At 36.6% G+C, this 20414-nt stretch overlaps 1 protein-coding gene across 1 annotated transcript; it reads right to left on the bottom strand.

The window, feature by feature from the left end:
• Positions 1-3051: 3051 nt before the first annotated feature.
• Positions 3052-19114, bottom strand: LOC121418307 (N-acetylated-alpha-linked acidic dipeptidase 2-like). The gene is made up of 17 exons (XM_041612093.1): positions 18740-19114; positions 17649-17805; positions 17177-17305; positions 16680-16808; positions 15681-15870; positions 14776-14866; positions 11398-11487; positions 10807-10892; positions 10512-10631; positions 10051-10133; positions 9389-9520; positions 8834-8916; positions 7841-7934; positions 6928-7180; positions 5940-6021; positions 4489-4581; positions 3052-3297 (listed from the first exon to the last, which is right to left on the bottom strand). The coding sequence occupies exons 1-17, from the start codon at positions 18955-18957 to the stop codon at positions 3102-3104; spliced, it is 2226 nt and encodes a 741-aa protein (XP_041468027.1). The 5' UTR covers positions 18958-19114; the 3' UTR covers positions 3052-3101.
• Between the last annotated feature and the right edge of the window lie 1300 nt (positions 19115-20414).

Genomic DNA, 20414 nt, shown 5'->3' with positions numbered 1-20414 from the left:
GTGTTTCTGTTGGTGTTGAGAGCAAGGAATATGCTCCTGAACAAAGTTCTAATACTGAGCCGAGTTCCCGAAAGATGATAGCATGACATGCATCACGATCATTCACACAATGAATATGATGATGATGGTGGTAGTAGTGATGATGATGGTAATGATGATAATGGTGATGATGGTGATTGTGATGATGATGATGATGGATGATGGAAGTGACATCGGGTCACACTTGCAGTAATTTTTCATAATACAAAGTCTTTGATCACTTCAAGATAGTGAGTCAGTAGTAATTTTTCATTCAAATGTCAATGGCCTAGTGATTTTTCACTCATTACTGTAAACACTGATTTTTAAGGATGTCTTTATCAATTCATGATCTTGAAATCAACATTGAACTCGAAATCTCAATTTCAGCATCCTTATGTGCTGGTATTGCGCGTAGATCGTCATCCCCGATCGCATTACTTGATCCAGCTGATGACACTCCATGCCAGTTTTCAATGAAACACTGGTGGAATATGTCACATGTTATTCATATTCCAACACCTTTCCGAGTTGAAGTGTACTGTATTGTGGTTGATCTCGACACTTAGATCAACTTTCAACACTACTGAATCTTTCACCACCACTGAAATAACATGTATGCAGGCATCCACCTTACACCCCATGCTTTAAAAATAATCAGTAAAATGTTGAAAGAAAACAAGGATATGGTGAAAAAAATCTGTAAATAGATGCCCCCTCTCCAAAAGTCATGTTATTTATTCATTATTAGAATGAAACCAATGTATCTATTTGTATTACCAGGTCCCTGTCTTACAAAGACTTACGTTTGATCCGATCAATCATAACTGGAAAGCCAGCAAAGTCAACATATAAAATGCATGTTTGCTCAATTTTTTTTTCTAGATTATGAATGTATATCCATAAACTCATTGATTTCTTGACAGTTCGGTGTGTTCTCCTTTGTTTACAAAGGACATTTTGCACATTTCCTGTAGAAAAAATTATGACACTGATGGATTTCCATAGAGTTAAGATTAATTGGATCAATCGTAACTCTTTATTATATGTTACTTTTTATCTAATTTGCCTCTGTACACTTTGAGAGGATCCAAATGGATTCTTATAAGCATAGAGCTTGCCTTCGAGTCCTACTAATGTTCTCTCAAACACATTTTAAGAAAAAATAAGAATTAATAGTAATTATTTAAAAGGTGATTGTACATCCACTATATAACCAATGCAAACATACCTAGGCCCATCTACACGTAATGGGTGTAATTATGTGATGTAATATTAATACATGAACAACATAAGGGGCCCGTTACATAAAACTTTTTACCTGAGAAAACTCAGGTTGTTTTTACCAGAGTTTTTGCCCTGTGTTAAAGTCAATGGCAGAAATAAGACTAACCTTAGTTTTCAGTTTTTACCAGAGTTTTCTCAGGTAAAGAGTTATGCAACAGGCCCAAGGTCCAACTGAAATAGTATTTTAATGATTGAAATTTTGATTTAAAAATCAATCTATATCCCATCTGACAAAATATTTATATGAAGGAGATCCTAAATACAAAGTACTCGTTCTGAATTAAAGGGGGGAAAACTATCAGTATGGGGAGGGAGGGGTTGGAGTCAAGCAACCGATCACTCTCAAGCGGATACTTTGGTTTGTAAGACGTGCATGTATTCTGATGAAATGACAAAGCTAGGTCTAAGTGATGTAAGAAGAAATTTCCCAGCATATATTGTCAATGAGTCTGAATGCTTACATTCGTCTCTAGATTATAATACATTCTATATCATCTCTAAGTTCTAACATTATTCTAGTTTGCTTTATACTTAAAGTATTATAATGCAAAGGGGAAAAAACAACATTTTTGTAGATTAAATGAATTAAAGTCTTGCTATCAACTCAGTATGGATATCAGTGTAAATTTTTTAGTACAATATATCAATTTTTTTATTTGGAATATATCAATTTTACAAGTACAAAGAAAAAATTATAGTTATAGTTACACCCGGTAGTTACAGCAACTTGTTAGGTTGCATCGAAAGCTATGTTTCCACATACATACTGAAACAATACATCATCATACATACCAATAATCATCTAAAATGACATATAAAAAAATTGATGTAGAAAAAAGGGTTATTTCAAGAAGAAAGGAGGGATACAAACAATATAATCTAAGATGTTATAGCGATTAAACCACAGCCGAGAATAAATGATCAAAGTCAATCGAGGTGGTATTTAAAATGTTATTGAGCAGACCTAAACATGGTGATCACTGTACAGATTTGAGATCATGAATTTAAAAAATATGAATTTCCTCTCTATTTTCAACATTTTGACTTTATATATTTCATTCATACGAAATTGAATTGAAAACAATACCATGCTCTTTATCTGTAGACAGAGGTCTTTAATCAATTATACATAATGACTTTAAAGGGATGGTCCGGGCTGAAAGTATTTACAGCTTAATAAATAAAGTAAAATTCACTGAGCAAAATGCCAAAAATTTCATCAAAATAGGATAACAAAGTTATTGAATATTAAAATTTAGCTATATTTTGTGAGAACAGTCGTCATGAATATTCATTAGGCAGGCTGATGATGTCACATCTCCACTTCTTCTTTTGTATTTTATTATATGAAATGAGGTTTATTCAAATTTTTTCCTCCAAGAACTAGAAAAATTGGATTGACAACTGATTTAGTGCATTAGATATTCATTGCTGCAACTTATTTCATTTTAAGGGAGACATATTATTCACAAGTATGAAATCATGAAAAAAATATGATTTTATGTAATAACATAAGAAAACAGAAAGTGGAGATGTGACATCATCAGCCCACCTAATGAATATTCATGATGACTGTTTTCACAAAATATTGCGAAATTTAAACTTAATTAACTTTATTATTTGTTATCCGATCTTGATGAACTTTTCGGCATTTTGCACAGTGAATTCTACTCTATGTATTAAGATATAAATATTTTCATCCCGGACCATCCCTTTAAATAGTAGTCATAGAAGTAGTCTATCAGTGAGCAGTATTATAGGGTTATTGACCTCTCTCCTGTGTGATGTCATATCCGTTAAAGTTGTGTGACGTCATTGAGTGTACTGGCGGCTGATTGGATGGTGAATGTAAGTATGGCGAGTTGCTTTCTCACATTATCCCATCGAGCCTGTTGATCGGGGTCATCTGCGATGAGATACAACGAATCGACAACGGCAGGAAACTCTGTACCGGCATAGGAATCGATACTACTAGGTGCATAGATGATATGCCTGTATTGTGATAGAAAGTAGAAAAGGGAAAATGATAAGATAATAATAAGAAAAGCGAAAGCAATAATGATAATGATAATACTTGCAACAGGAATTTTAAAAATGATACTGATTATGCAATAATACTGCAGTACTTAAAATATGTATCTGGAGTAATGTAATTTTTGAAGGCATTGAAAATGTTGGATAGAGTTCAAGACGTATGTTATGGTCTGATTATATATCTGTTTTCTTTTTGTCTGTCTTGCATAGCAGAGCGAGACTATAGGAGCCGCTTTTCCGGCTGTGGCGGCGGCGTCGTCAACATTGAAATCTTAACCGAGGCTAAGTTTTTTTTTCTAGTTCATAAAACTTGGATATAAGGGTAATCAAGTATTACTGAACATCTTGCCCGAGTTTCAGGTCACATGACCAAGGTCAAAGGTCATTTAGGGTCAATGAACTTTGGCCAAGTTGTCATCATAACTTTTTAATTTTATGGATCTGGTTCATGAAACTTGGACATAAGAGCAATCAATATTATTTCTTAAAATGTTGTGGAAGTTTCAGGTCACACGACCAAGGTCAAAAGTTATTAAGGGCCAACGAAATTTGGTAATATTTGGGGTATGTGTGGAATTGTCATAACTTTAAAAGTTTATTGATCTAGTTCATGAAACTTCGACATAAGAGTAACAATGTATCCCTAAATATCATGTGCACGTTTCAGGTCACATGAACAAGGCCAAAGGTCATTTAAGGTCAATGTGCTTTCGCCATGTTAGGGGTAATTGTTGAATTGGCATCATAACATGAAATATAGACATAAGGGTAATCAAGTAGGAATGATTGTTTTGCACACGTCTTAGGTCACATGTTCATGGTCAAAAGGCCATTTTGGGTCAATAGACATAGTATTTTTATTATCATATGAATGGGGTTTTTTGTGAATAATTATTCAATAGCTGTTTTCAAAGTCACCACTGCTACTATATCAAAACGCGTAATGCAGACGAGATTGCCAAAGGCGTTCTACTTGTTTCTTCTTTCTCTTCTCCCTATTCCTCTCCTTTCCTTTTCGTTTTCTATCATACTCATTTTACTTATCATGGTCTTTCTTTTTTTATTACTTCTTCCTCTTTCTTCTCTTCAAATAAGAATGATAAAATGATAAACGTTTTTTTTTTGTTCCAGTAATATTCTAAATTTTACCTTATCCATTTTCGATCTGGTAGTCCAGCTGGATCAATAAAAGCCCGTTCAAGCTGCATCATCTGATCATTAACACGTCTTAATGAATTGGCACTTGATAAAAAAATCAAATAGATAAATCAAATAAATACAGTGAAACATGTAGGTAAGGGACCACCAAAGGGCGACAAGAATAGTGGTCCGATGGGCAAGTGGTCTTGGTGGGCAAGTTCCTCTTTAAAGGTCAAGTCCACCCCAGAAAAATGTTCATTTGAATAAATAGAGAAAAATCAAACTAGCAAAACGCTGAAAATTTCATCATAATCGGATGTAAAATAAGAAAGTTATGAGACTTTAAAGTTTTGCTTATTTTTCACAAAACAGTGATATGCACAACTCAAATGAGAAAGTTGATGATTTCCCTCCCTCACTGTTTCTTGTTTTTTTTACTGTTTGTTTCATTTTTTACAGTTTTGACCATAGGAACCGACTTGACTGAACCACACAGTTATTAAACAATGCTAATTCTACATGTTCAGCAAGGAATAAGTCACTGTTTCACTTGACAATGAGGAAAAAATTAGAACAATTTATATTTTATATAGTAAAATACAAAACAAATAGTGAGTGGATGACATCATCATTCTCCTCATTTGCATACCCACCAGAATGTGCATAACCATTTTGTGAAATTAAGCGAAACTTTAAAATGTCATAACTTTCATATTTTACATCCGATTTTGATGAAATTTTCAGTGTTATGCTTGTTGCATTTTTCTCTTTTTATTCAAATCAAGTTTTTGTTCCGGTGGACTTGTCCTTTTAATATGTTTCGATTGGAAATTCTGTTATAGGGAATCCAAGCCTTGGGTCTTTCTAGACAAGTGGTCCTTCTATATAAAGCAGGTTTGATTATCTATCAAATATGTTAACGAAAACAAATCAAGGGATGGCAACATCTAAAAATTTGAATAGGTGTAGTATTACAAAGAAGAAACTGTTGTCTATTTTCTGTAAAATATATATGAATATGACATTCTAATATAATTTTAATGTAGCCAGGAATTCCTTGAATAGCTGTCCTAAGTTATATGATTTTTTTTTCATACTTGATATTAAATTGTGAGAAATATTATTCTTTCTTAATGTTATTGATTGGATGAAAGGATAGTATAGGTATTATTGTTAAAATTATCCAGGTATCAAAATGAAATTCACTTTTATTCACATCCATAAAAACGAACAAAAATCAATGAAATGAGAAAAGGGAAAGGGTAAACACATATTATGCAGTGGATGTAGGCACATTTTATTTAATAAATTTATTTTTTTTTATCTGTTTTTGAACATAGCGTTGATGTATAATAATCAGGACCGTGATGTTAAACAGATTTATACTGTTGTTTGAATTCTTGTTATCCTGAATAAATATGCGATGATCATGAAAAGAAATAAAAACAGTATATACTCACTCGTTCAAATCGATATCAGTAAGTTGCCTTTCAAAATTATGCGCAGACGCGGAGAAATTATTCAGGGCTGAATACAAATCATCTAAAAAAATAGAGAGAAAACCAGGAAATGGAGCATTATTCATCATTAACAACTGGTCAATTTCTTTTTATTCATTTTTTCATAGACAACTTTTTGGGATAACGCTGTTCCATCTGAGTATGTCTGGTCTGTCTCTTGACGACAAATAGTTGTTATATAGTAGAATTGCAAGAACAATAACATACATTTATTTAGTTCTTTCCTCTTTAAGGATATTCATAGCATACAATGATTAAGAATATTCCAGAATGTACCAGTAAAGCTTCGTTAGGCATGTATATTCAATAGGCTGAGTAATCTTTGTTATTTCTAGACTGTAGAAAATAGAGCCTGCCTGTAGTGGAAATGGACAATAGGATTAGTTATGTTGTTTACATTGTTAATTTCACTGAGGTCATCCAAGAGTCTTCTAGAAGTGGACTATTCTAGAAAGAAGGATAATATTCTTTTTTTTATAGAAGCTTCCAGAATAGTGAATAATTTGTAAGTTGTCAGTTTCTTCAAGGACATCATCATATCAGATCAGAACTCAGAGTTTGACACCAGACTTTATGTCAACAAAGAGTTTATTTCCAACTGGAATACAACATCTATCTTCTGTGGAATTATTTGCACGCCATCAATGAACTGTTTGCAGTTACTTTGAGAGAAGAATTCTCACCCGACGTATTGTTACCCGACGTATTGTTATTATTTCATGAACCCCTGTTGTTTGTGCACGATTTTTTGTAATTTAAAAGTTATATTCATATCTGGAATAAGGTTAGAAATATTGGCTGCTGCAATTTCAGTATCTCAATGATTTCAGAGAAACTGCAATATCAAAATAAAGAAACGTCATCAAAAAGTAAAATTTTATCACCTTGATAGTGCAGCTAAAAAGACTTGATATAGAAAACATTGTACCCAAAACGACGCCATTTTGGCTCAAAAGTGTTCCAAAGTTTCTTTCGAAGCCAAGGGAGGCCAGACGTAGATTGGCGGCATAATCCACAATCCCGAGGGGGAGAATTACGGAATCTGCGAGATCTCGCGAGAGTTCAATATAAACTCTCGCAACAGTCTGATGGCGCCAAAAGTTCCAATCCAAGAAGTTCTTCACGTAGTAAAAGTTTTCATACACAGAATGATATACGGGATAAGACGATAGTCCTAGTCGCTGAAACGAAAAAAAAAAAACCTTTTGTGACGTAATCTAATCATTATAAAAAAAAGATAAATGGCATAATTTATTAAGTGAAAAAGTTACGACTAATTCACTCCTCAGTAATGCTAGTGGGAGGAGGGGAATCATAAGTCAGGAACTGCAGGGATGAAATACCTTCAAACAGTTTCTTTCTCACTCGAGTCTATCCTTGAATCTATCAATGGCGATTCAAGAACTTCGGTTTTGAAATTCTTTTTAAAAACTTTTGAATACGATAAAATTGTTTGATATATCAGTGAAAATTATCAATGCATAGAAAAGGAGTTCTTTTATCAATAAAGCAATGGTTACATAGAAGAGTCTAAACATAATAACAGTAATTGTAACCCATTGACCATAATTCCTTTCACTTGTTCTTCTATGTTACCAGGGATATGGGATTTATCCTTGATATTACAACTCTTTTTTCTCTTCCAAGTACTTACCATGTTCAAACTTAACTACTGAGCTAGTCTTATATGCCTTTAATTAACAGTTGTAGGCCCTTCTTATTTTGTGAAAAAGATTATTTTATGCAGGTCTCATCATAATAACATATAATGAACAAAGGAAGGCATTATCAATTGAAGGTCTTGCTATCTAGAGTATGAAGTATCGAATCAAAGGTCTTACTATAAAGTCGTAGACATACAGAAGATCAGTTGATGGGACTCCGATCCTGTGCATGAACGGAGCGTAATCACTTCCCGATCCGATCACTGCTGTGCTGTAGAGGTTTCAATTTTTACCCCAATAAAAGAGGAGCATGAGAAGAAAAAAGTTTAAATTCACAGAAATGGCATTTAATGGCAGAAAAACCCTGGCATTTCTTTTTGCCAGAGTTTTTCGATGTGTCAAGTTTCAATGTTTGTCAGACTTTTGGTTTATTTGCCATATATATATATATATATATATATATTTTAATAGAAGAAGTTTGATGCAACAGACCCAAGTAGTCTGAAATGGCAGAATACACCCACCAGCACAAAAGAACATACGCCACATTAATTTTGACGGTTGTATGTTTTTTATCATACAATTGTGTTTTTTCTTCTTTATGCTATAGGCCTATACTTAGGAAAAGATATTAAACTCATTGCATCTATCTTTTTTTCAAAGCTTCATTAAAAAGTATCTTTTATCGAAGTATTCTTAAATATCACACCTGCACGTTCACCCACTTGCACACACACGCACACTTCATTTCTTAATTTTTCTTTGATTATGATTTGTGACGTAAGATTTTCTTCCAGACCTAGACCTATGGAATAATTGGTTTCCATGTAGCCCCTTTCCCCCTTTGGCTGCTATTACTCAAGCATTTATTTTGCTTATATAGTTTGCCACTGCATTTTTTTCATTACTTTGTTTTATCCATAAATTTGTATCCATGTCTAAATTTTGTTATGACACTGCTATAGATTTGTCACATTACAATGTACTTTAATATCATACTACGATTATGTTTATGTATTGTAAATTTATTTTGACTTTACAATAAATGCAGAAACTCCTGCCCCAAAATTAAAATAATTAGGAAAGGTATTATAATGAGCAAGATTAGATGAGCTTTTCAATCTCTCGTGTCTTCCAAGTGCAAAAAGAGTAATTTAGATGAATATTTACAAAGGTTTTCCGGTCCTAGGATCGGGAACGCGTTCCAACCAGACATCATAGGCTGACCGCTCCTGAGTCTCACCATCAGGGACCTAGAGAGGGAAAGGGAGAGAGAGAGAGAGAGAAAAGAGAAAGATGGGATGAAGTGGATGAGTGGGCCGGGGGAGAGATCTGGGCCCGTTGCAGAAAGAGTTGCAATAAATCGCAACTGTAAAAATCATGTGCAACTCGATTTTCAACCAATCAACAGCGCGCACTTGGGTCTTGCGATTGATTTTTTGACTTGCGTTTAAACGCAACTCTTTCTGCAACGGACGCCAGGGCATTTTCAGGATTTGAAACCAGTGAAGGAGGCTTGGGTGCATTAATATGAAGTCGGTGACAACGAAATACATGAGAGATTCACATTTAGTTGGAAAGCCTCGTTGAGATTGTAATCTCAAGTTTACATTATACAGCCCCCCACATCTAAGACATCAAACCTTTTCTTTTCGGAAGTCAACGTTTCTTCAATAGAAATACGCAAACCACTTTTGTTTTCTATAGGTGAAATGAAGGACTTACCCGTTTGGCTGCGTCCCAAACAGCTTGCTGCAAAAGAGGCGTTGCTCTTGCCCCGAAAGTATAGTTTCCGACCACCGCACTGTCAATGTTGATATAGGCCACAGCTCTCTCGTTAAGAATCTTTTGATATTCCTGTTTGTAAATGTGTGACACAGATATAATCATGAGACTAGAAGCATAATGAGCCAAAACATTTGAGGGGGGTCAGGCATGACGTATATGGGGACAATTTTTATTTAAAATCTGCAAAGCGATGCGTACGAGCAAAAATTTTAATTGAAAAAAAAATCAAATTTTGAGATAAATTTAACATTATTTTCCAGAAAATATTATATTTCTACCCTTTCCTTTCTTTTTCTTTTCCTTTCTCCTTTTTTTCTGGTTCGCGAAAAATTTAAAAGGGGCTCATTAAAGGGCAAACTCTAATGTAGACCAAATAACCAAAATAGAGGAAAAGGAGGACAGGCCTCAGACTAGCTCGGGTCTTTCTTTAGAATCTTATTTTGCTAAACTGTATACCTGCGCGTGGTGTATGCAGCGCAGTGGTACCGTTCGGGCATGGAGGAGGCGCAGACCCAAAGCGCAGACGACTGTCCGACGTCAGAATGTCAGACGACCAAAATAATGCTGATGAAACGCTCGCCAGATTTTTTAGCCCATACCTCTACGAACTCGGTAGATCCTATCAGGCCATACTCCTCAGCTCCCCAACTACAAAACATCACAGATCTTCGTGGCCGCCAACCTGCATCAAAAAAAAAAAAAAATCAATAAATAAAAAACACAAAAAAGAGGAATGACATCTAATTTTTTTATGTATCACTCACAATCTGGAATCTGGAACGACCAAGAGAAAAAAAAGAGAAAAGAAAAATGAGACGAATAATGGAAAGGAATTGGATGAAAATACTTATATTTTCTATAAGTATTTTTCGAAATCTAACACAAAATCCCTCGCTCTCGATGTTTTAGCAATTTTGCCTCGTACCTCATGTTTCGCCTCATTACACCATCTGATATAATTAAGAGTGTACTGTAACGATTTGTTTCCATGACAACTTAATTTCTATTTTGTATCCAATAACCTATGACTTGGGATGTTATGAACCCCTATTATATCTACCTTGACTTAGCATCTGGTAGTAGACCCTTGTTGTCTCCATGAGAATGGCTGTACCACTGGATGGATCGACTGCACCGTAAACCCAGGCATCACGATGGTTGCCTAGCAACACGTATCGATCTGAATAATGAACGTCCGAAAAAAATAATAATCCCGCGTCAAATCGCAAATACGTTCAATTACCATAATTGTCACGCTTAAATATCTTGAAGTATCCTAATCCAGGAAGTTTGGGTTTTGAAATAAACCTGAACTATCACATAAATATAGAATAATTCGAATATCAGTGAATTACCTGGTTCAACTGCTCCGTTGATGACACCAATTACGTTGTAGATGGTTCGAATCTCTCGTGAAGTATGTATGCTCAATTTCACCTTTCTGTATTTCAATTAGATACGATTGAAGCGTAACAAACAGTTTATATAGATCTCGCAATAGTCATTTTCTTCTGCCATTAAAAGCAAGAATGGGGAGATTGACTGTGAGAGAATGTGACGAAAGGAATTTCCAGCGGTGTTACTTTTGTTGGTTAATACTCAGATGCCGACATTTTGATGATTTTAATTACCATCTATTTATCTATTTTTCCATTCCTTCAGCTATTGTTATTTTGTGATATGTGATCAATATAATATCTTCCAACCGATAATAATCACCCCAAATGTAAAATATTAGAACCGTCCCGAGCGTAGTCTTGTACACAATCTGCAATCGCCATTTTGTGATGACCCCATTCAAGTTTTCTGAAGCAATTTGGTTTCAAAGTTTTCTCTTGCTGTAATAACTTTACCATCATGCATCGGCAATTAAGTCAATTTGAATTGTTTTATCATGTGAAGTGAAATCAATTAAATCAACCAATCTGTGCAAAATACCTTCTCACCTGTTGGGATTAGTGAAACCTGGTCCGAATCTGTATGTGATGTTGAGACCTCCCTTCCAGGCATCAGGAACCTCGTCACCTGCAAGTTCACTATATTCACAAAATATCAAAACAAGTAAACTGGAAACTAAATCTCAATCAAGGTGAGGGAAATCCTGACTGTTCTTTGTCAAGTCTGTGTTTTCATTCAAGAGTATACTATTAATACACTAAAAACGTAATTATTTCAATTATGTAAACTAAACCAACGTGTAGAATTATGACTTTCGTCTTATTTTAAATATCAATTAAGAAGGTGGGCCTGGTAAGATTTAAAAAAAACATGGTGAAAGTATTGAGGAATGTTTTCGGACACTCCTCAAACCTGCCATCAAGAGTGGTCTTTGCGCGGACTATGGGCTAGACTCATTTTGCCAACTCGTGCGATTAAACCGGTTGATCATGGTGGTTTAAATAAAAGCGATTACCAAGCAAAGACACTGTCTTTGCGGTTCATAATGGCGATCGGGCGATGTGGCATTATCTCGGAGACAAGACAATTCCTTTTATTTCACTTAAGTAAAAAGGTAACATGATACTTAACCGCAGTTAACTAAATTAAAGAGAACCCCGAGAAAATCCAGATGGATGGCGTCGTTGATAGTTTGCAAGAATTTCTTCACTTTCTTCAATATATATATATCTCTTTTTCTAAACCACTAATATTAATGAGAAGAACCCCTCTTTTGTAATATAGAGTAATATGTAATATGCAACGTGGAGCGTTGTGGCCCAGTGGATTAGTCTCCGGACTTTGAAACAGAGGGTCGTGGGTTCAAATCCCAGCCATGGCGTAATTTCCTTCAGCAAGAAATTCATCCACTGTGTGCTGCACTCGACCCAGGTGATGTAAATGGGTACCGGCAGGAAGTAATTCCTCAAAAAGCTGTGTGCGCCTTAATCGGTTGCCTAGCTTAGCCGGGGTAATAATAATAGCAGTGCCTTTTTAAAAGCGCCATGAGCACCGAAAGGTGGACCTGTGCGCTATATAAGTAGCCACCATTATTATTATTATTATTATGATAGTCTAAGCATGGTGATGGGCTGGTGCTTTACCAGAGTGAGGAGATAAGCTCCCTCTACCTCCCTTGCTGTCTATCTTCTCACCCTGTCTTCTTTTCCTAATTTTTCTCCTTCAAATAGCTCCTTGCCAGCAAAAGTTTTGCCATGTACCCGATGCGAAGGTAGGATTTTTTTAAGGCGCCAGCCCCCGGAATGGTCAAAACATAACTGTTGACGCAGGGAAGGCGATTCCCCGTGCTGCGATACGGTTGCAGGCTTAGACTTCTGACTTTCATTTTCTCCTACATTCTCAGACTAGGTAGATTTTGGTGAGACCTAAGCAAGAATCCTACAGTCATTTCATTGCCACGGTTCACTGTGTGACTTAAGATTGTTCCCTGGCCTGAAGATTGAGGGTCGATTCCGCATTATTACCTTCACTCTAAACGGATTCAGAGCAGTCGAGAACGACCCAATTAGCAAATGATGGATAAAGAGGTGGAACGAGGTAGTGGCGTCGTAGCCACGAATCTGCACGTAGACGACTCAGAGGTATGGGTCCCTCGTTGCTGACCCTTGGCAACAGCAGCATTCGGCAGCACCGCAAGAGGCAATAAATCTTCTCCATAAATGGAGAAGTGTTTTCTACATATGAAGAAGGAACAAGAAAAGGTGTCTACCAAAAAGCTTGTCCCGTCATCACCTAGTTGGCTAACCGTGGCCTTTGGGCATTCGTAAATCGGCAAGACACAAGAAAGGGAAAGAAAAATAACAGCAGCACTGAATAAAGCTTGTTGGAATGAACGTGCAGTGCGTAGTTCAGACAAAAGCAACTGCTCACAGGGACGTATAGTGCTCTTGTACATGTGGCAAGAGAACTTACCAAACTTGATATTGACTTGGCGTCAACAGTAAAGCTGTTACAGAGCAAGGTGCAAGGGTGAACACTCTATTGGTCTGGAAAAGGGAATGATGACCACTGGGTCTCCGGTGTGAGATTCATAATGAACTCTTTGACCCGAATACCCCCAAAATTCTGCAGTACACATCCCTTCCCTTGCCATAGCGCAACGGCCAGTATGCCATTCTTATCATGCCCCTGCTACTTTCATGGCAGATAATGCCACAGCTTCGAAATCTTATTGGCAACGTCGAGGAGGCCATCATCGGATGATTCTAATTCAAGTGTAGGTAAAGACTTTTGTCTGATCGGGAGTCCTGGACATGGTTCGGCAAATGTAAGACTTCTTGAACACTGCTCAGAAACTGCTTTGGACATCACCATCACTCTCTCCAGAAGGCATGCTTCCAGACCATAAGGCCTAACATGCCTAAGAACCAGCAACACTTAAACACATCTGCTCTTAGTTCGGCTGTAGTATACTCACGTGTCATGCCCAGCGCAGACTGCTAAACTGATAACCGACCTGCCAGGGCATAACTCGAACTTACATTCGAGCCAGTACCTAGAGAGAAAGGTCCGCAAATGAACTGGGTGTCTCTATGCCATTGTCTTGAAGGAGAGTTCCAAAGTAAATTGGAAGCAAGGTCACTGATGAGCTGTCGAATGAGGACCAATATTCAGAGGCCTAACGGCAACAGTTCAACTCCACTCATCAAGTGTCTGCCTAAGCAGCTAGCCACTCGAGTTGGACAATATGTTGATTGGTTTGTAGAGTTCCAAACTCTTTAAGACGAACCAGCAATCAGAACAGCCTACAGAGCTAATGATATTGATGCCCTTTTCTACTGGAGGCAAGTAGAACTCCTGGAGCGCTTTTCTCAGCGATGTCTCTTATCGCAAGACGAACACCGAAGTCCTCATGCTTGGAGGTATATCTGCTACTCGAGGCTGACTTCGTGGAAAGTTGTATTATTCCTAAATGCACATCAATGATCAGCTAACTGATGCTGGTGTTTTTGAAGAAGAATCGGTACGCATTATTGGCATCAAAGATAACTGAAGGGTGGCGTGGACGCAAGGCACCATGTATGAGCTTCGAGAAAAATAAGAATATCATCTCTGGAGGAATAGCGTATAAAGAGGAAAACTTAAAATGTTAACCCCCCCCTCCCGCCCGAGGCTTTCCTTGCCAAAATTGCATGAGAGTCTGTCGGTGGTTTTGAAATAACCAATTCATATAGACTCATCTTTGGACCCAAGGAATCTTCATTCTCAGAACAATGATCTGTTTTAACTTTAAAAGTGACTTTACACGTTACATCAATGTCAACATGTCCAATTCCTTGTATTCTGTTATATATCTCTAATGAACTATTCTTAAATTGAATTATCTGAAAAGGGGAGCTTTTTATTAAAAAAGTGTTCCTACCTACCTCAACAACTGCTGTGCATCACCGTATGAGATTGGATGAACCGGGATTGTAGGTAATGAGGGATCCGATTCGTTTAACCGGTACATAAATGCTGATGATAAAAAGATATAAAGATATCAATATTTATACTAAATTCAAGAATAATTAAATCATATTCAAGAATAATTAAATCATATCGCACTATACATTTTTTTATATTCCAATCTTGAATGCGATACATTATACCAACGTCTCACTAGAAAGGTCAACATGGTCTCCTGATTTCTGTTGAAAGGGTAAGTATAGTTGACCCGATCCTGAGGACACTGGGAGGTTGCAGGACCGGGCTTCAGATTTTGACGATTAATCAAAATTTTGAGAAGGAAAAGACATCTTGTTCTTTGAATGTACCATTTCTTTCATCTATCATTTATGGTTTTGAAAAAAAAAAGAAATGTGATTATCCTATAGAGATGAGTCGCGAATGAAGAACTTTTATAATGAGTGAATGAACAATGTAATAAGATTATCAGTCAGTAATTACGTTTCGAAGATAGAGATTAAAGGAAGAGTAAAAAGAGCTCGATGATATCAGAGATAGATTACCTACGACCCGATAATTAAAAATGTATCGGTTATGGACTAGGTGAATTGGCACAACATGAAAGGTGAAGGCACACAGAACACAGAAGAATGTTGATTGGCGAATTTCCACGTTTATACGGATATCCTGGAATGACCGGATCCCCACTTGAATTTCCAACAAATACAGTCCCTCTTTGCACATCGCTATCCGGTAGCCACCAATCATTCGGTTAATCGGATCCGAATACATCATGACTCCAACAGCACGTTGACAACCATACCGTAGAGATTGAGAGTAAAATTGAGTTATAATATTCTGAGTGAATGCCATGAATACTCACGTTTAGCCGGATACCCGGGAGTAACCGGATCTCCTTTTCCATTTCCAACAAACACGTTTCCCCTTTGCACACCGCTATCCGGTAGCCACCACTCATTCGGATAGACCGCCTCGGTACCATCATGTGCATGGTTGACCGGATCCGAATACATAATGACTCCTGCAGCACCTGCTATTTGTGCGTTATAAACCTAACTCAAAAGATTGAGAAATACAGAAAAGGGAGAATGAATGAAGTTGTTGCATAAAGGGTAATTAAACCATAGCTCTCTGGTTAAACAATGTCACCTGTGCTCAACCGGCGAAAGAAAGGATTGATAGCCCTGCACTCACCTCCGTACATGATTTCAATTCAATTCAAATAAAACATTTATTTTCTTCCATGTCATTACATTTTTCGTAAACATAAATTCATAAATAAATCAATTTGTTATAAAAAAATATAAATATGTACATATTGGGTTTAAGGAAGAAGGCGTATACCCTAAAAGCTGAGGCTTGTGGCGGGATACGCCTGTAGAGTGAACATTACGCACGGCGCGCCCTCAATACAAATATATACCCCTGATGACCAAGAGTCAGTGTCAAGGTCAGTTGAGAGTTCTATGTCCAGAGAGTCAAGTGCCCGAAAGTGAAGGTCGATCAACGAGTGCAGCACCTAGCAGGCAAGAAACTACTGAGTGACTGTACAACAGGGTCTCTTGGACAGACGGACAAGTTAGAGACATTCATTAAATAAGTAAGAGCCTCTCACTCTCACCTCATTTATTCAATAAAGTATAAATCAAGAGGTTGCTTTATAATTATAATGTTCGGAAAGCTATTTTGAATATCAATGCATTCCTGTTTTATGTTTATAATGCATTATGCTGTAAGAAATCACTTACGGCTATGTGGATCTGTCAGGTTTGTCGACATTAAAATAGATCTGCTGCTACAGATCTGCTTTAGATTAGACAAGAATAATCAAGATAACATTAAACATCTACAAATACATCACCTTTTGTCCACGGAAGTTGTTTCCATATTTGACGATGACGATTGCCCCGTTGACATCGATATCGGGTCGATTCTTGGCAAGCCAGTCGAAATCATCAGCAGTGCCATAGTTGACGTAGACCAGAGGGCCCTAAAAGAAGTGTGTTAAGAAAGTTGGTTGGTGGACAAACGTTATAAAACGAAGCATATTTTTGCTGCGGGTGTTATTAGTATAGGGCGTCGTAAATATAAACGAACGAATTATTATCAATATTTTCGTCAACGAGAGGGAGGAATTGACGTCGGTCTTTGTGTAAAAACAAAAAATGTCTTCTCCAACGCCGCTCTTTTGATTAGGGCAATCATGGCACGATTGTATATTATGCTACTCTTAGAAAATGTTTTTTTTTAATTGAACATTATACTGAGTGGGACTTTGTTCTTCTGTACATGATTGATTGTATGCAACTCTATTTGAACATGTGTTCAATGAGTTTGGTAAACCAATGTTGAACATACCTCTGGTTCTCCCTTTGCTGAGTATGCGTTGAACGGTGGTACAGCGTCTGTATTATTATCCTCAGGTCGGAGGACAGCCTCGGTCAGAGCACTGGTGAAGACTGGTACTCCATTATCTGTTATCATCACCTTAGGTATTTAAAATTAAAATGACAACAGTATGGATTATGATATCTTGATGGTGGCTTTTTAATGCCAAAAATACAGCAGCGAAATTCGCGCGATCAATAGAAAAGTGCGAGACGAGGGGAGACTACATAGAGATGTCAGAAAAGAGCGATATGATACGAAAGAAACACATTGATTCATGCATACAGGCCTAATACTAAAGGGCTTCCTGATTGCGGATGTACATTTAATGTAGAAGGTAAATGGACATAATGAAGATATTTCCGATTGAGTATATTTTAATAAACAGTTACCAACACACAATTGCAAGAAATAAACGATAAAATACTTATTGCAATCTTACCTTGTTCGGATTTTCCGGATCAGGATAAGCCAAGAGTACATCGTAGGATAACAACCGAACCGAATCGAATCCGTACTCCGTCCAGAGATTGACAAGCATCTCAGCATTCTCCTTCTCAGCTGGCGTTCCCGCCAAGTGAGGTCGTCTGCTTAATTGTCTACAATATTAAGAGAGGACCAAAGGAGTTTTGAATACTTTGCAACGAATCCCTCTGTTTAGAAGTTTGGTTTGATGGCTTAGTTACATTGGACAGTTGTCCTAAACGAATCAAAAAGTTCCCATGTTACCAAGAGTCCCAGAATGCAACAGTTTAGCCATTTCATTCCAAACATTCAATAATATACCACTTCAACCACCGAGCCAATACGTCGATTCCTTTAACAAAGAAACAAAACATACCAAATTAATTTATCTAGCTAAAATAAAAACTGCGCTTAATTCTTGTTGCGCGCTGTGAAGTAAAATTTTTTTTGATAATGATCAGATCTAGCTGCTTGTGAAAGAGGAGTATTCAAATATAAATATCTGTCATATAATTTTAGTTTTATTCACTTCATTCTTGAAAAAGTCTCGCTCCTTTTTATATTAGCCATAATATCACACTGACATATAATTATTAAATAGGCCTATCATAAAAATGAAAATGGCTAAGCAGACCCTCTATGTGAGGTATGAAATAATAAAACGTCGCTATATCTAATTTCACTCAACCTGACACTTTATACCAACACAAGTGGCAATTGTATATTCAAGCAGGTATAGGTGTTTCATAAAGCTGTTTGGAAGTTACGACGACTTTACGAACGACTGGAGTAACCCTTCCTTGAACAACAACAACAAATACAAACTAAATCGACACCTGCGCAAATCTTGTGTAGGCCTGTATCATTTACAACAAAACAGGATCCCGAGTCGTTCGTAAAGTAGCTCATAGCTTTTGAACAGTTCCATGAAACACCCTAGCTCTGTACTAGTAAAACTTTTGTTCCTATATATTATGTTTGAATGTGGAAAATTAATGATACATTTGAAGCTCTACCTTGTCGTGACGAAAAATATCTCATTACAGTAAGATTGAAGCTTTGATTTACCTTACATTCTCCTCGATGTTTTCTGCCGAACACTCCGCGATCATCAGCTCGCTAATGGTCTCATTTTCGGTCGGTGTGGTGGTCGATTGCGACGACGACGGCGAGGTAGAGCACGAACCGTCGGGGATGCCGAAATGTCCGATAAGAATTCCCAACACGAACGAACCGATGCCCACGGACACGGCCACAAAGATCAACACTCTTGTCTGAGACTGCATGATGACTTCTCTAAACGGGGTATATGATTTGCCTAACCTCTGCTACACCAGTACATAACCCCGATATATAGCACCAAAGTTTGATTAAATACTCTTTAATCTGTACAGCGCTTTTAGTAAGCTATAGTCCTAGTGCGTAGATCTGAATAAACCACTAAAAGTTGTGTTCCGTTTTCCACCGCAATGCAATACAATATTGGCCTAATATTTTTGAGAGTCAAGGTTGGAATGTCCTACCTGTTCTACAATAACAGCTATCTATTATTCACAATTACACGTGCCACTGGTTACAAAACTACGTCAAGGTATTTCTACCGGTTTAAAAGTAATTAATAATATACATTCTCAAGAGTTCAATACTCTGTACACTCTGCATTATATGCCATGTATCTCGGCTTTTATTTAAAAAAAGTCATAAAGTTGGTATATTTCTGTTTGAAGGAGGGGTAATTGAAATAATGAATCATGTAATAAACAGATATGGTGTAAATATTTGATTTATTAGTGTAAAAATCATTTTGAGATTGTCATTGATATGAAATGTGTTCAAAATAATTATGCATCCCAATGGATTGCGCGCTATTGCTGACCCAAATACTACTCCTCCTATATATAACATATAAATAGGCGTCACTAATACCAATATTCAGTTCTGTATGGTTTATTCAACAAGTTCAGAAAATAAAGAGGACAAAAGAATCCATCTACCAAGATTACAAAGAATAACAATGGATCTATGTTTACATATCAACGCTGAATAGATAAAAATTTAGGAAATTTCTGTATTTGCACGATATGATCACAATTTGAAGTATTTCAACGAGTTGAGCACGGCTGGTTGAGCAGCGTCGGGCCACTGGACGTCTACGTTAAATGCTTGCCGCAAATTAGATATTAATTTTCAAATATACATTACATGCACGATTGAGGACTACAAATCTGTGATATGGATATAGTATCTGTGAGCTGGTGGTAGTAAAGTTTTGAAGTAAAATCAAGAGAAAAAGAATCACAATTAAAATTAGAGGTGGTGGTAGTAGAAGATGTTGTAAATGTAGTAATATTCGATAGTGATATCACAATCGGGGTAGACTGACTAGCACAATTTCTCAACAAATTGTCACTACTACTACTACTACTACTACTTCTACTAACATTACTACTACTACTACTACTACTACGACTACTTCTACTAATATTATTATTACCACTACCACTACTACTACTACTACTACTACTACTACTACTACTACTACTACTACTACTACTACTACTACTACTACTACTTCTACTACTACTACTACTACTACTACTACTTCTACTACTACTACTACTTCTACTACTACTACTACTACTACTACTACTACTACTACTACTACTTCTACTAATACTTTTACTACTTCTAATACTACTACTACTTCAACTACTACTACTTCTACTACTAATATTACTACTAC

Source organism: Lytechinus variegatus, chromosome 7 (genome assembly GCF_018143015.1).
Source record: "Lytechinus variegatus isolate NC3 chromosome 7, Lvar_3.0, whole genome shotgun sequence".
Taxonomy (NCBI): Eukaryota; Metazoa; Echinodermata; class Echinoidea; order Temnopleuroida; family Toxopneustidae; genus Lytechinus; species Lytechinus variegatus.
Note: the sequence above shows the minus strand (reverse complement) of the source record. Positions and strands in the feature narration are given on the sequence as shown.